The 17,005-nt window shown below is 52.4% G+C and overlaps 1 protein-coding gene across 4 annotated transcripts in view; it reads left to right on the top strand.

Moving 5' to 3' along the window:
• The first annotated feature begins 42 nt into the window (after positions 1-42).
• The window catches only part of FYCO1 (FYVE and coiled-coil domain autophagy adaptor 1), a 64,628-nt gene continuing 47,665 nt past the window's right edge, over positions 43-17,005 (top strand). Inside the window, exons 1-4 of one of the 4 annotated variants that reach the window (XM_036432072.2) lie at positions 43-185; positions 11,528-11,661; positions 13,386-13,492; positions 15,454-15,579. In XM_036432072.2, coding sequence (XP_036287965.1) covers positions 11,607-11,661; positions 13,386-13,492; positions 15,454-15,579 — 288 coding nt within the window. In that variant the 5' untranslated portion in view covers positions 43-185; positions 11,528-11,606. Of the gene's footprint in view, positions 186-6,935; positions 7,070-10,619; positions 10,759-11,525; positions 11,662-13,385; positions 13,493-15,453; positions 15,580-17,005 lie in introns of those variants that run through there. The other 3 variants (XM_036432075.2, XM_036432074.2, XM_036432073.2) reach the window with 3 other exon arrangements.

Raw genomic sequence — 17,005 nt, 5'->3', positions numbered from 1 at the left:
GCCCATATGCCCCTGGGGTCCGACGGGCGCTGAAGGCCTGGAGCTCGTGGAGCATGCCGGGAGTTGTAGTCCGCACCGGCTCGTGGCGGGCTCTGCGTGTCATGGCCGTCTCCGCCGCGCTCCCGCAGTCTTCCGCTTGGCCCCAGAAAGTTTCGGTTCTGCCCGGCGGTGGACCCATTAGCGCGTAAGTGCCACCGGGGAGCCGGCCGGACGCTGGGGGCGCCCGGGCTCCTCTCGGCCCCGGAGCCGAAAACTTCAAGGCACCTGTTGCCCTTTCCGTTCCCACCCGGCTCGGGTGTCCCGCAGACCCGGAGCCCTTGTCCGGCGGGCCCGGGAGATGTCCGCAGCGGGTGACCCTGGCCCTGGAGCCCGGGCGGCCTCTGTGACCCGTTAGAAAGACAGACACCACCCCACCCCCCAACAGCAGCCCCAAGACCTCCAACGGCCGAGGGGCCGCAGAGGAACCCACCCGGTGGGGGGGTCTCAGGACAAGCCTGGCGTGTTTGGGGCGCGGCGGGGAGAGGTCCCCGGCCTCCAGCTTGCATTGTCCAAGGCACTGACCTTAAGAAGCCAGTTCCTGGCTCAGCGGGGCCAGGGCTGCCCAGACCCCTCACTTGGCGCTACTCCCCTGATGCCCTCCCTGGTCTCTCCCCTCCTCCCCTAAGCGGTTGGTTTGTTCATCCCGAGACCATCCATCCTCCGATCACGGCCCTTTGTGCCCGCTGCCCACTTGCCCTTGTGTCCCAGCCCCAGGATCTCAGGTTGGTCTTTGCTGGAACACCTGTGGGTCTGTGGAGCGTCCTCTGGTGTGGCTGCCCCGCACTTGAGCAGAAGAACCTCGGCTTGTGGGGGATGGAGACAGGGTGCTGCATCTTATTATTATTATTATTTTTATATATAAGAAATCATGTGTGGTTGACACATTAACCACGTGGCTGCCTGTTAAATGCATCTTCTGGTGCCTTTTGTCACTCTTCGCAGTTCCCATTGGCTGCCCTCCCCAGGGGAAGAGAAAAAGAAAAAAAGAGAGCGCCGAGTGAAACCGCCCGTGTTGGCCACAGCCTCTCTGCCCCTCGGCTCGTCTTACCGCAGCAGCTTCCGTTTCCCACCGAGAAATGGGTCAGGGGCTCAGGGGGACAGAGGAATCGGGCCTTCATCTGCGCGCGCCCTCCGGCCGACAGCTGAACCTCCCTGCCATCTGCCTCCTGCGGATGCGGGGGGCGCAGCGTCCCGCGGAGGTTACCTGCCTGCAGGGCCCCCGCCTTCTGAAGGGGGCCAGGTGGAGTGGGCCGCACTGGGCCCCTTCCCCCCTTTCTGTGACAAGGACTGCTCAGACGTGATCGAATGCCCTGAGCCGGCTTGTGGGGCCATTATCACCTTCACCCCGGAAGGCAGAGTTCATTATCTCCGTGCTGGGCTGTGTGGCCTTCTTTGATGAAATGATTCCTGTGTTTAGGAACCGGGTTTTCTGCTTCAGTTTGTGGTTGTTGTTTTTTTTGTGTTTTTTTTCATGGTTTCCAGGGTTTTGTTAGGAAAACGGAATCTTTGAGAGACTTGCATAGTGAACACATACCCACCTGTTAGATTCCATGATGACTATGTGACGTCGGTGGTTTTTGTGCTCCGGAGTCTGTCCTCCAGCGGCTCCTTGGATGGTCTTTGCTCCTTGTGGCTGGTTTCAGGGCACCCCGTGTGGGTTTGGGAGCCACGCCGTTAGCCTGGACCGGTGGTCGGCAAACTGCGGCTCGCGAGCCGCATGCGGCTCTTTGGCCCCTTGAGGGTTTTTTTGTTTTTGTTTTTTAGCAAAGGCCATCGTAGGAGTACCCTAATTAAATTAATGACACTGTACTTACCTACATAGTTTAAGTTCAAAAAGTTTGGCTCTCAAGAGAAATTTCAGTCGTCGCCTGTTGATATTTGGCTCTGTTGACTAATGAGTTTGCCTACCGCCGGCCTGGACCTTTTGGGGGCAGGATGGCGCCCACAGATGTTTCTGATGAGAGGAACCACTTAGAGCAGGTGTCGGGAGGGAGAATTATTCCTCTAACCTTCGAGGTTCTTCTGGTTGGACTAATAGTCAAATCAACAAGAGGCAGATTAGCAGGAGGAAAACAAATGAAAGTTTAATCACACGTATCCAGGGGAGAGACCGGGGAGAACTGTGTAAGTCGCCAAAATGGTGGAAGCCGACACCTCAGATACCACCTGCAGCGAAAGACAAAAGCTGGTGTGTGTGTGGGGGGGTCCGCTCTGGGGGAAGCCTTCAGCTCACCAGGGTGAAGTTGTCATGCAGATGTGAGCTCCTGCCTTCTCCAGGGCTGGCAGAAGCAGGCCTGGCCCCCTGACGTGCAAACACCCTTACAAATGGAGATTGCCCTTACAAATGGAAATGCCCTTTTACTAAGGGTAACTTCTAGGTATTTTGAGCTCCTGGCACCTCTGCTGGGTCTTAAAATGAACTGGGCTGGCGTGATCTGCATCCCAGAGAGGCCCATTTGGAGGGGTAAACGGCTCACCCTTCCACAGCCACGCCAGAGCAGACGGTGCGGTTGACCCGTGTTGGTCGCCGAGACCGTGGGCCGCTGCCACTGGAACACACAGCCGCCCACCATTCCTGGCAGTCCTCCTCTTCTCTCTCCTTGGTGGGTTTTCTGGTGATTCCAAGGACAACTTGGGTGAGTCTAGACTAGAATGCCTTTTTTTAACGGAAAAAAAAACAAAAAAAAAAAACATTGAAACCTGTAAAGAATTTTAGTGTTTATTTGAGCCAAACTATCTACATATTCCGGGAAGCAGAACCTCAATAAATTGAGATAATGCTCCGAAGAATGAGGGTTACCTTTCTATTTATACATTGCCATCAAAGGAGGGACATAGGTGGGTTACATGAAATGCATTGGTGACTGATTAAGGAGAGGTGGGTGGGATAAAGCAAAGCGTGGGAAACCTCTGGGATTGGATAAAAAGTAAAATGATGGACACAAACTTAGGTGGGCGAGGAACAATTAACACGATAACGAAGGAATCTGAGGCATCAGTCCTGGTGCCCACCACATTTGGTTGTGCCCCAGGGGTTCCAGAAAAAGGGAAGTTAACCAAACATCTCACAGATACGTTATCTTAAAGGTGGAAAGGCTACGGGGCTCAGTAAAAGAAGATCTAAGTTGGTCTTTGTCTAGGACGTGACTACCCACTAAAACCTGTTTGTAGATTAAATATTTAATTTTCAGACCATCTTTTGTGGTTATTTTAAGTCTCTGAGTTTGCAAGACTTCCATGCAGGCCTCCCCTGAGCTTGTCAGGTTAGCATGTGGCTCTTTCGTTTACACTTTAAACTTGAGGCAGACGAAGGGTGTTGCTTAGCGTGGTCTCCAGGTGAAAAATCTCTGCTGGGGACTCCCCAGTAGCAGCCCCGTCGGCAGAGCAGGTAAGGCTGTGAACTGGTGTAATTAGGCAGAAGCCGCAGAGATGAGTGGAGTTTGGCCTTGATGACATCTGCTCACCTAGTGGCTGAATGTCATTGTCTTGCTCAGAGATAAACAGTGTTCTCTATTCGTAATCTCAGAGCCAGGTTTGTTTTGTTTTGTTTTTGTTTTTAAGTTCTTGGTTGGCCTAAGAGCCTCTGTTTGAGCAACTGTTTAGAGTGGTTGTTGAGTAGAAACCGGTTTGGCTCAGTGGATAGAGCATCAGCCTGCGGACTGAAAGGTCCCAGGTTCGATTCCAGTCAAGGGCATGAACCTTGGTTGTGGGCACATCTCCAGTAGGGGGTGTGCAGGAGGCAGCTGATCGATGAGAGAATATCTCTCTCATTGATGTTTCTAACTCTCTATCCCTCTCTCTTCCTCTCTGTGAAAAGCCAATAAAATATATTAAAATAGAGTGGCTGTTGAAATGTGTCCCTGGATCTGTGTTGATCTCCTGCTGTTCTGAGATGTGTCAGTGTTCTGTCCCCACGTTGAGGTTCACCCTCAGCACGTGGGCTCCGTGGCTTTTAGAAGATGGAGACGGCAGAGACGTGCCGAGTTGTGCAGGAGCTTGTTTCCCTCTTCTCACATTGAAGCCACCCAGCCTGGTGGTTTAGGGAACACCCGTGGTCCTTCCTGTTCACGCAGTTCTGGGTGGCATTAGAAAGACAGCACGCGGCTGTTGTAGCTGGGCCAGATCCTCTTTTCAGGGACGCGGGTGTGTACGTCAGTGTAGTTCCCAGGACAGATTTAAGGAGAACCGGAGGTCTGGTTACACTCTGTGGCCTTGCGGCCAGTTCAGGGACCCCGGGGCAGGTTTGACCAAACCATGGGAGGATGTAGGCAGTGCACCCCCAGCCTGAGGCAGAAAACTCTTAGGGACAAACTTGCAATTAAAAAAAAAAAAAAGGAAGCAGAAAAAGCATTCTAAGCAAGTCCCTAGTATGCAGAGGGGTGGGACAAGAGTGTCCCTGTAAGAGGCCCAGGATGGACGGACAGCTGAACCAGAGCTGGTGTCCATTCACCATGGAGCTGGAAGGGATTCCTCAGGCTGAGCCTGCAGCCTTGGTCAGGAGGAGCGGCTCTCAGTAGGAGCCTCAGCCAAAGTTAGCCACTGAGGATATCTGTTCTCCTTCCCCAGCTCCATGGAGGAAGGTGAAGGATCACCTCCCCACACTGTACCAAGAAAACAAATAAAAAACCACCACCACACACACACACACACAGTATGAGGAGGTCAAATAATGTCCCTAGGACAAATAGATTTCAGATTGGAAGAGCATCCAGATTGGCGATACTCAGCTACAGCTGATAAAGGGAAGACCGTTTTCTTGCCCGTTGCCACAACTCCCACAATCCTAGTTCTTGCTTGCCCCTCCTGTGTGCCAGCTTAGCCCACCCCCTCCCCCACCCCCATAACCACGATATTGCCCTTGTCACCCAAAGAGCACAGCCTAACTCCGATCCATCCATACCTTCCACACCCACCCCTCTAGTGTTCTCCTGTTGATGGGTCCAGATCTAAACTTCCAGGAGAGGAAGAGGAAGAGGGCCTTGGGGAAGGCTGGGTGAATGGGGAGGTGGTGGTAGTGGCTGTGGTTATTATTGTCCTGGGTGGAAGGCTGCCTCTGGGTCAGAGCTGAGGTATGTACGCACTCTCCTGTAGACACACTTAATGCATCCAATCCCTAAATTACATAATTCCATTCATTCTCAGAGTAATAACTGTAGTATTGCCACAATAATGATGATATAATGTCTGCATTTACAACTTGACTTTTTAAATGCATTATTTTAGTCAACATAAAAGTATTTTATGCTCAATAAAGACAAATTGAAAAATCAGAGAAATAGATTTTTTGAGGCAGATTTGCCTGTTTCCCACCATTGAAGGATAATCATCATTATTTACATGTTGCTACATTTCTAGTACATTTCTATGCCTAAAGCTTAATTTGGATTGTGGAGCAAGAGTCAGTGGTTTGTTTTGTTTTTATTCATTCATTCATTCATTCATTCATTCAACAGGTAATTTATTGAGGGCTCTTCATGTGTCAGAACTGTGCCATGTGCCTGGGAAATGATGAATAAATAATGAATAGCGGTGGAGCTTACAGACAGGTGGGAAAGACAGATTAAACAAAAAATTACTGGACCGGTAGGTGGCCACCAGAGTGGAAACAGAGGCGAGTCCCCCTGCAGTAGGTGCTTAGAATGTGAGCAAAGTAGAGTTTGCTAGAAGGTTCACCTGTTTTCATCACAGTGCTTCTGAGGCCTCAGGTGACCTCTTATTTGTCTATTCTACAGTGATTCCCAAATTCTCATGATGAGAATCACCTGGTGAAGTTGTTAAAATACAGATTCCTGAATCCCAACTAAGAAGTGCTAAACTAGAGTTTTGGGGAACATATAGGTAAAATTGTATACGTAACTAATTGTATACTCTAAGCTTAGAGCACTAGTTACGTATACAATTTTACCTATATGTTCCCAAAAATTCTAGTTTAGCACTTCTTAGTTGGGATTCAGGAATCTGTATTTTAACAACTCCACCAGGTGATTCTCATCATGAGAGAAGTTTGGGAAACACGGGTCTATAGGCTTACGCAGGAGGTGTGATCGATCATGCTCTCTGCTTCTCCCTCTTGGAGCATGAGTTCCTTGAAGGTCTGGGACTCCACCAGCCTGTTCACAGCTGTAGCCCCCACCCCTGGATCAGGCCTGCCTCTGAAAAGTGGTGCCCAGCAAACCCAGTTGGCTGGCAGGAGGTTACCTGCTGTCTTCCCCAAGGCCATGTTTGGTGGGACGGCATATTCTGCCAGAGATTTGGTCCGTAATTTAACACCGGCTGGCCAGGCTCCCTGTTCTCCCACCTGCATGGGGTAGGTGCTGGTAGGGGCAGGTGCTGGTGGGGGTATGTGCTGGTAGGGGTAGGTGCGCCAGTTTGTGCTCCTTTGTTTGTGCAGCTGTCCCAGAAGCTGCCCAGATTTTCAGACGCACATGCCATTGTGGCCTCGGGTGCTTACTCTGGCCTTCAATGGCACTGCAGCCCCAAGTACCAGCACTTCCTGGGAACAGCTGCCCACCTTCCTGGAAAAAAACAAAAACAAACAAACAAACAAAAACAAAAACAGCTTCCCCCAGGCCCAGCAGCAGCACCCCTACCCCCACCCACAGGTTCCTCTTCTCCCTCTCTCCTGGGTCAGGGGGCAGGAATTGGAGCCAGATCTGTGTGTCTTCCAGGACAAGGGACCAAGAAAACCTGAACTTGTTGGTGGGGGACGGGCAAGAGAAGGTTCAAGAAGTGATGACAAAAATCTTCAGTCTTCATTCCCTTTGGGAAAAAGGAGAAGGTTGCAAGCAAGAAGGCGTGCTTGGGGAAGATGAGCCAGGCATGCAGTGGGTCAGCATTTTAATGATAGGCCTCAGGGGCGGGGTTGCCTGAGGAGCCTTTGCTCACCTGTGCCCAAATGTCTGCTCTGAGCTGGCCTCTGACGCTGCTGAGCACTCTTCCGGGCACCTTCTTGCAGCTGGCGAGGGCAGCCTGCCTGCCGACTACCCATTCAGCACCAAGCCAGCAGAGCCGTGGGCCTTCAAAGCCGCAGGTACCTGCCCAGTGCCCCCCTTTCCGTAGGTGGTGACCCAGGCCGAGGCGGTGGGCTCCTCCACAAAGGCTCTGCTTTGACTGGTCTGGGTGGAATTTACCACTGGTGTAGAGAGTGAGCGGCGTCCCACTGGACGGTGTCCTCTCAGGGTCATGTCTTAGTTATTGTGTTGTTATCAGTACTTGTTACTGAACAAGTAGGACAGATTTTGAGAGCAGGACATAGTTGTCTTTCATGCCCCTCTCCCCCCCTCCCCCCTTTTCCTCCTTGGACCCTTCTGTTTCTTCTTTCCTGATGTAGCTCTTCAAACACTATATTGCCCCTGCCAGAGCCCATTTCTGGGCAATATAAGTGTTAGTCATTTGCACCATAGTATAAATAAGTTTATGTGAGTCTGGCTTTGTATCTTTATTTGGGACTAAACTGCTGTGTCTATTGTTGAAGCATTTAGGGCTTCTGGGCAGGAAGAGGAGGAATTTTCGAGGTGGTGGAAGATCACTTACCTCTAAAATAGTTTTTAGACGTGGATGTAGTCCCTTTTCCTCTTTCAGAAGATTGGATGTGTTCAGGCCTTCTGGCTCAGCTTAAACATAATTTTTAGTTGTTGGCAAGTGAATCCAATTATCCCCAAGTGTCAAAAGTGAATTGAATTGTGGGACACACAGTTGTTGTCAGAACTGATTCCTGGTGTGGGGAAAAGTCAGAAATGGTGTGAGGAGAGAGAGAGACAGAGACAGAGACAGAGACAGTGAGAAAGCTTCATCCCTCAACCAAAGGGCAAAGTTATCTAGAGACACAGGAAGTTGACTGTAGTTTGGAGAGACGGTGCCCCTGCCCCTCTCTGTGCCTTTCATTGGTTAATGACCTCAGACTAAGGAAGAGGGATGGCAAAATGCAGAGTCCATGGAGCCAGCGTCCCTATGGTGACCGGGTCGTGTCTTCCAAGGAAGCTCTGACTTCCCGAAACCGGGTGAGGTGGTGGCCCGCACGCAGCCTTGGTGGGCAGCCACTGCGAGGCCCTGGGCCGGTGCTCAGGGCTCAGGAGCTTGGGGTGACGGTGACAGTGACGGTGACGGTGACGCAGGCTATTTGGAAAAGCTGCTCGGGTAGTTGGCAGCTGGCACAGCTCACCCCGTGACCCGGGCACTTGGCTTCCGCTGAGCACTCTGCCGGGCCAGGCAGAGAGGGCCTGGGCTCGGGCCCACGCAGGGGCAGCTTCCCCAGAGCGCCAAGAAGTCTGGAAGGAGCGTGTGTCTCTCTCTCTCTCTCTCTCTGCCTGTGTTCAGGCTCGTCAGGCCAAGGTGCCGGTTGGTTTGCAGACCTCGTTTCCCTCAGGCCAGACTCCAGAGAGGGCTGGGCTCTAGGATGAGCTGCTGGTGGAACAGCTCCCACCAGCTCCCGCAGCTCCTGGCCTGAGCCTGCCAGCTTAACCCCACCAGCTGTTTACTCCACGCCCTTTCCCTCTCCCAGGTGTGCCGGCCTTGCCTCTGCTTTGAATAAACACCCAGGCCCTGTAGGCCTCCTTTGAAGACTCTTGGGGCATTAGTCATCTTCCTCCGAGATCAGCCCTCCCAGAAGCTGTGAGGCTGTCGTGTTGACAGCATGCAAAAAAGAGGGACGTCGGTAGAGAAACAGGCTTCGCGGACCCTCCTCCCTGGCGCCCTTTCCACCTTGGAAGGCGGTTCATTTTCAGGCCTGGCCCGACACGGCTGCCATCGCAGTGTCCACCACCCTCCCCCTCCCCCCAGCAGAATGCACTTTCCCTTCCCGGTCCCACCGCAGCTCCTGCTTACAGTCAGGTGACCACCGCCACAGTCAGGATAGAAGAGAATTGTCCCCCAAATCTCTGCATGACCTTGTAGCCGAAGCCGCCCTTCCCCCCCCCCCCCCCGCCCCTGGCACCCCGCTCTGGTGTCTCCCCAGTGTTTTGCTTTGCAAGAACAGGCACGGGGATCGGAAAGCGTGTAGCCTTTTCCGTCCGGCTCCGTTCACTCAGCGTAAAGCACTTGCTATGTGTACCTGTGGCTCATGCCTTTGCACTGCCGAGTTACCCATAGCATGTTCCCCAGGTGTCTGCATGGCCCTCCTCTGTCCTCTCCTGGGTGTTTTTCTGTCTGCCTCCTCGGTGCACAGCCAAGCCCGTCCAGGGCTGGCCTGTGCCTTGCCTGCCTCTGTGTCCCCGTGACAGGGCCTGGGCCAGGGCAGCTGGGCACTGCCTCGCCACGGGGTGGGAAGTGTCTGCCTGGGCAGCAGGGCCCCTGCCGAGGTCTGGCCCGGCCTGCTCCCTGCTCAGTCTGTTCAGCAGGCGACCTGGACCAATGGGGCTGGGTGGTCTGGCCATTTGTAAGCCGCTCCCAACCTCAGTTTGGTGTCTGTGATGGGCAGGGTGCCAGCACTTGCTGGGGGGCTTTGGCGGGTTCTCTCTGGATCCCCTGACTCGGGGGCTCCGTGTCATGAGTTCCTGGGCGTGTGTGAGTATGCGCCTGTCCAGTTCCTCCCAGGCCAGAGAAGCTAGTTCCTCTGGGCCTGGTTTTCACTGAGTCACAGCTGCCCTAGCTTGTTAGTTAAAAATAGGCCTGGCATTCCCGCCTGGGACAGGCCCTCCCACCTCAGGCTGACGCTGAAACGCTTCTGTAAATATTTGTAGGAGCTCAGGCTGGGATCATTTCTATTCCAGGATCTTCTTGCCTTGACTCCTGGAGCGGTGAGGGGTCGGTGTGGCGGAGAGTGAGGGCCAGCACACATTAGAAACACTAGGGGTAGCGGCACAGTATTTGGGAAGGGGCTGGCGTTCACTGTGGTTCCTAGAAGCCAATAGAACTGGTTGGTCTCTCGCTGTAGTGACAGTGGCTCAGCTGAAAATCCAGTTCGAAATCAGACTGACCGGCATTGTTCAAACCCCATTTCTGCTCCTTGCTGGCTCGTGGTCTTAGACAAGTTACATGACTGACTCCTGAATGCCAGTTTCGCCGTTGTGTGTTATCTACCCCACTCGTGCGGTTGTGGGAATTAAATGATCACATGTGTGAAGTGCCTGGCAGGACCCAGCATCATTTAGTGTGGCTGCTCCTACAGGCACCTCTAGTCTTACCAGCTGCTGTGCCAGCAACCATTCCGCCTTTGCATGGGACATCTAAGGGAAGAGCTACAACAGTGGTCGGCAAACTCGTTAGTCAACAGAGCCAAATATCAACAGTACAATGATTGAAATTTCTTATGAGAGCCGAAAACCGACTTCTGCACATGGACCACGAAGTTTCAATCACACTGTACGTGCGCGCCGCATATAGTATTGTGTGGAAGAGCCACACTCAAGGGGCCGAAGAGCCGCATATGGCTCACGGACCGCGGTTTGCTGACAACTGAGCTAGAGGTTCTGAAAGAAGGACAGCGGATTGTCCACATGCATGTCCAGGCTGCTCAGCTCTCATCATTGCTGAGTTCAGCCTCTACAGTGTCCTTAAATCACTTCAGCAGCTGTCCAGTAGGGCTGGTAACTCAGGACTCACCAGCCTCGAGAGGACAGTAACCGAGCTTAAAATAGAAGCGTCCCATGAGGACTGCGCAGGCCCCTGGGGAAGGGCCCAGCAGTGTCTGCCCATCCAGGCAGAGCCGGACTCCGGGCATCGGGCTGCAGACCTTCCCCCCCGAGAGGCAAGCCAGGCTTCCCTGGCCCAGGAGTCCTGAGGGTACGTGTCCTGTCTCGCCCACCGCTCCTGCCCAGAGGTTACAGAGCCGCCCTCTGAGAAAGCAAGCGGGAGAGGATGTTGGAGCTAGGGGTCTGGTGGCAGCCGGCAGCAGAGGCCTGGCAGGCCAGTGAGCGGGGTGGGCTGGGCTAGTTCTGGCCTTGGTTTCGGGGTGTGAGGGAGCCACTGGGAGCATTTTTAAAGGTGGAAAGTGAAGCCGGGCTATCTAAGAGGGCAGATTAGGAGAGGCTAGGCCAGGCTATTTGGCTGATGTTTTTTGTTTGTTTTCTGTTTGGTTAATCCTCAATGGAGGATATTTTTCCCATTGATTTTTCTTTTTTTAGGGAGAGTGGCAGACAGAGGGGAAAGACAGAGAAACATGGCTGTGAGGGAACTCCATCGACGGTTGACTCCCACAGGGGCACTGAGTAGGGCCGGCCGGGGAGGAGCCCGCAACCAAGGCACGTGCCCTTGACTGGAACTGAACTCGGGACCCTTCCGTCCGCAGGCCAACACTACATCCCCCTGAGCCAAACTGGCGAGGCCTTGTTGGGTTTTTCTGTTTTGTTTTGTTTTTTGTGTTTTTTAAGGCCCCAAACAGGTCATTGTGTCTGAATATAAAAGTTTGTCAGAAGCCGACGAGGGCATGCCCACAGAGCAAGGCCCACACAGCAAGGTCCAGCCTCCCCGTTGCAGGAAGGTGCCCAGACGGGGCAGCCTCGCTCTGTGAGTGACTACATCGTGTCTGACTGCTGCTCCCTCCCGTGCAGGTGCCACCATGGAGTCTGACTTCTGCTGACCGGACCCGGGCAGGAGGGCACAGCCGAGACCGCGGCCGGTAGCCAGTCGCCATGGCTTCCCCCAGCGCGGAGAGCCAGCTCCTGAGGATCATCCGTGATTTGCAAGGTACGGTCAGGCCGCCGGGCATGCGGGTTTGGTGTGGAGGGAGCTGTGACTGTGCTTTTGCTTTTGCTTTTGCGGTTGAAGTTCAGCCTTTTCATCTGGGTTCACACAGGGAGGGTTGGGGCGGACATTGATTGGAGCGCTCAGGACACAACATATTGAAATAAATATTCGGGGCTCAGCTGTCCATCCTGTAGGGCTGGGGGAGCCCACGGGCCCTCCTGACTGGGACTGTAAGGGCACTCTGCAAACAAAATCAGATACTCCTTCCAGATCCGGGTCTGGGGTGTGTGTGTGTGTGTGCGTGTGTGTGCGTGTGTGTGTGTGTGTGTGTTCTTGGCTGAAGCACGCGCCTCTGGGCTCTCTGATGGAGCGGGGGAAGAATATTCTCCTTCCCTCTGAGCAGGAAGACCAGGCACCGGTCTTTCTTGTTTTGCTGTCTCTCCTGCTGGCGGTGGGCAGGTAGCCTATCCTGGCCGAACTCCCGGAACTCCGGCTGTGTGCCTGCTGCTCCCAGGCATCGCGCCGGGAGCAGCAGCTGAGCCTGAGGGTGCAGAAGGGAGGCCCTTGCCACCCCTCCCCCGCCCCAAGCGCTCAGTGCACAGCAGTGACCTGACCTCTCTGCCAGCTCCTCGTCTGTACAATCCTGCGTTGTCCTTACTCTTTTTCACGTGTTCACAGCTCTCACGTTGGGATCATCTTAAAATCAAATGCATCTTAGATTTGTCAAAATAAGGCACTTCCTGCCTCACGTGACTAAAGGGGAAGGACTTGCAAAGGCCTGGCCGCTAGCTGGGTCCCGTTAACAGAAGCAGGGACTGTTGTCATTCTTGCGATTGTCACATCACTTTTTGCACATTCTGGGTCGTCTTGAAGCCTGGACTTCCCTGTACTGAGCGGTGAGATGATAGTGAAGAAGCACAGAAACATGGCCAGAATGAAGGGGAAGGCTTTCTGCCCAGTGCAGCTTTGGGCAGCCAGTGCTAGGGGACTGCTCCATGATGCATCCACACAGCAAACATCTGTTGACCCAGCAGTACGAGGCCCGCATGGTGGGCCTGCAGGGATGGCCCTGGAAAACGCCCACCCAGGGAGCTGTTGCAAGGTGCCTGTGGGTTCTGACACCTTAGCGTAGGGGTGTCGAACTCAATCAGAGAAGGGGCCAAAATCTAAAATCCAGCCTAAATCGCGGGCCAAATGGTTTACTGAACAGTCATAAACTGTCATTGTGATGGAAACGCAGCGGAGTGCAGTGATGACAGCGCGGTGCGGGCCACATTTCAAGGCCTGGCGGGATGGATTTGGCCTGCGGGCCTTGTGTTTGACACATGTGCCTTAGCGCAGTGGTTGACAAACCCCGGCTTGCGTGCCACATGTGGCTCTTTGGCCCCTTGAGTGTGGCTCTTCCAAAATACCACAGCCTGGGCGAGTCTATTTTGAAGAAGTGGCGTTAGAAGAAGTTTAAGTTTAAGAAATTTGGCTCTCAAAAGAAATATCAATCATTGTCCTGTTGATATTTGGCTCTGCTGACTAATGAGTTTGCTGACCACTGCCTTAGCGCCTTCTGGCTTGGTCTTATGTCCCTGGATGTGGGTACAGCCCTTCACTTTTGTGAGGTGCTTTGCCATCACCGACCACTTCCCGGTTATCCTGCTTCCCGGTTATCCTGCTCATCTCCGGGAAGTTGGCCTCCACCTGGTGATGTGTTCCTGTTTGTTGTCTTAAAGATGCTGTGACAGAACTAAGCAAAGAATTTAAGGAAGGCGGGGAACCCATCACAGATGACAGCACCAGCTTGCATAAGTTTTCTTACAAACTTGAGTACCTCCTTCAAGTAAGTGACCCTGAAACGTGTTGATTTCTGCTCTGTTGTCTTGTTTCCCTGATGGGAGACTCATCAGCTTCGAGGATGTGGTCCAGAAAGCTCAGTGGAGCCATTAGGCCATCCTGTTTAGACCGAAGGTCAGAGCAGTCCCCGTCGCGAGCTCGGGCCTCCAAGTGCCATCCTCTGGAGATCTGGCAAGTTGCCCCTTGGGATGATTTGGGAATCCAGAACATTCTTTAGAGACTTAGGTCAACTTAAGGTCGGTAGCAAGGTTCCTGTCTAGCAGGGATCTTAATTTGGGGCAGTCACGTCCCCTTTTGAAAATCAGGTGAAAGCCATGAAGTCTCTTCCCAAACAGACATGCATATGTGAACACACCAATCACATGTTGCAGGAGCATGTGGGCCTCTGAAGGTTATCCAGCGGCCTGTGCCCAAAGTGGTGTGGTCCGTAGGCTGCAGCACCAGCTCACCCAGGAGCAGGCTGGAAATGGACGCCTGGTCCCCCCTCTGAGGTCAGCCAGGGAGTTTTTTGTTTTTTTCACACACTCACACAAGCCTAATGCTTGTGTCCGCTGGTTCAAGTGCACAGACCAGAGCACTCTGCAGATGCAGAAAAGTCCATCAGCTACAACAGGAAGGAAACGGACCGATATGTTAACAGAAGTTAATCTTGGGCATTATAATCTTTTCTATTTTTAAAAAAATATTTTTTAATTTTTATTGATTTCAGAGAGGAAGGGAGAGGGGGAGAGATAAAAGCATCAATGATGAGAGAGAATTATTGATTGGCTGCCTCCTGCACACCCCCCTACTGGGATTTGAACTCACAACCCAGGCATGTGCCCTTGACCAGAATCGAACCCGGGATCCTTCAGTCCGCAGGCCGACGCTCTATCCACTGAGCCAAACCAGCTAGGGCATCTTTTCTATTTTTTAAAACCCAGATTTCCTAACATATCTGCAGGTCTTCGGTAATCAGAGAAATACATGCTATAAGATGTTGCATTATAGAAAGATGTCCCAAACATTTTGAGCACCGTTAGTTCCCAGCGTCACATCCCACCAAGGTATACAGGATGAGAGCCCGCTGGGGGTGCCCAGCCTATGAAGGACTCCTGCCCGTGCCCTTTCAGCCCGTTCTCTGTTTTACATTGTGAAGATATTTATGGGCTTTTTTTTTCTTTCTTTCTCATGTTTAGGTTTTAGATTTGAAATGACTCATAGCTGACACTTACTTGAATTTATTGTATTAAAACACTGACTCTTGCCGAAACTGGTTTGGCTCAGTGGTAGAACGTCGGTCTGCGGACTGAAAGGTCCCAGGTTCAATTCCGGTCAAGAGCATGTACATTGGTTGTGGGCACATCCCCAATGGGGGGTGTGCAAGAGGCAGCTGGTCGATGTTTCTCTTTCATCGACGTTTCTGGCTCTCTGTCTCGCTCCCTTCCTTTATGTAAAAAATCAATAAAATATATTTTTTAAAAATAAATAAAACCCTGACTCTTGGGTAACGCAATAAAATCCACTAATTCATTTCCTTAAGTTGAGACCTAGTTAACACACTTCATGTTGCCCTTAAGACTTTTCACTTGTATTTCTTTGTCATAAGTTGTTACATACCTCTATCAAGGCTGTTCCTAGCAAACTTTGGTGGTCTTCTACCCAATGCTATGCATAGAGATCTCTTCAAGAGATAAATCTTTTTTGGGGGGTGAGGGGTGGACGGGCTTCTATTCCGGAATCTTAATAGTTGTATGACCTTGAACTAGTTGCTTAACCTCTCCCAGCCTCAGATCCCCTATCTGTAAATTGGGGATTACAGCACCTTCATTTGACAATAAATAGAAATAATGCCTGTAGAGGGCCCTGCCTAGTGCCAGGCAACCAAGAAGCTGTGGTTATTTCTCACTTAATGAGAGGAACAGCAGTGGGTTTGGACAGCCTCTCTCTGTCCCTTTCCCTACCCAGTTCGACCAGAAGGAGAAGGCCACCCTCCTGGGCAACAAGAAGGACTACTGGGATTACTTCTGTGCCTGCCTGGCCAAGGTGAAGGGCGCCAACGATGGGATCCGATTCGTCAAGTCTATTTCCGAGGTAAGCAGAGCAGCCAGGGACCCCACGTCTCCCTGTCACCGAGACCTTTGCTGCAGACAGTCAGGTGAGGAAGTGGGGCTACGGGTGGTGAAGTGAAACCATCAGCCCAGGTACACGCAGTGCCCATTGTCAGCACAGGGAAAGCCGCCCACACGAGCCTTCACCCAGCCAGCCCTGCAGACCGCAGCCCACACTTCACAGCGGGCTGTTCGCACCGTGGGCCCCCGGGGGGTGCAGCACCTTCTGAAACTATCGATTTCTTAGATAAATTCTTCACGTTTGCTGGGCTGTTTGTCTGCAGGTTTTCCAGAAACCTTAGATTTGAAATGAAGACAGTGATGTGGGGTCTTAAGAGACATTACACGCCGGTATGCTAAGCAGCTCCCCACGTTAAGTTCGAGCCTCTAGAGCAGAATGCCGTGGCTCCTCTTGTTTTGCAAAACTCCAGAACCATCGCTCTGTTTCTATCTCTGTGTCTCTCTCTCTTCTGTCTCTCCCCCACCTCCCACTCCCGAGGAATCTCTTTTTCTCTCATAAGCCTAGTCCCGTGGTCGGCAAACTGCAGCTCCCAAGCCACATGCGGCTCTTTGGCCCCTTGAGTGTGGCTCTTCCACAAAATCCCACGGCCTGGGCGAGTCTATGTTGAAGAAGTGGCGTTAGAAGAAGTTTAAGTTGAAAAAATGTGGCTCTCAAAAGAAATTTCCATTGAAATTGTCCTGTTGATATTTGGTTCTGTTGACTAATGAGTTTGCAGACCACTGGCCTAGTCCATCTGAGAGTAAGAACTTTACCTATTAGGGAAAGTGACCCCCTGGATTTAGAGCAGGAAGCCCAGAGGATCTGAACATTTCACCTTTTCAGCGTCTTGTCTGTAAATTTAAAGATATTTTAAAGGCAGCACTGTGCTCCTTGGCTGGCCTCCTGTGGAGACCGCAGCGTCAGGTGACCACAGAGTCAGGTGCTCCCGGGAGAATTCCTTTCCAGCCCCAGAGCCAGATGGTTTCTTCTTATAGAGAATGACAGATAGCCTGGCCTGAGTGCTGGGCATTTTCCACCAGCTGCACCTCTGACATCTGAGCTCATGAAAGATCCCGACGTGAGGAGTATGTCCTGCCAGTGTCTTTAATGTCCGCGTAGCGCAGGGTCTTGTGAGAGCTTGCCTGGTGGGCCACTTGGGTCTGTGATGTAGAGCAGTGCTCGCTGCACCCCAAATCCAGAGGGGGTGCTCAGTGTTGCCCCCCTCTCCATACGCCTAGCAGTTCCCTTGCACTCCATCTCCCACTCCTCACAGCAACTGCAGCCTGCGACTGCCAACCGCCCACAGCTCAAGTCTGGAAGTATATTTAGTTTAATCCTCATTGCCCGGGGTTATGAAATGCTAACATCCACTCTTTAGCTGGCTCTTAATCTTTTTTTTTTCTTCTTT

This window comes from Pipistrellus kuhlii, unplaced genomic scaffold (genome assembly GCF_014108245.1).
Source record: "Pipistrellus kuhlii isolate mPipKuh1 unplaced genomic scaffold, mPipKuh1.p scaffold_m20_p_11, whole genome shotgun sequence".
Classification (NCBI taxonomy): domain Eukaryota; kingdom Metazoa; phylum Chordata; class Mammalia; order Chiroptera; family Vespertilionidae; genus Pipistrellus; species Pipistrellus kuhlii.
The sequence above is the reverse complement of the archived record's forward strand: the minus strand, read 5'-3'. Positions and strand labels throughout refer to the sequence as shown.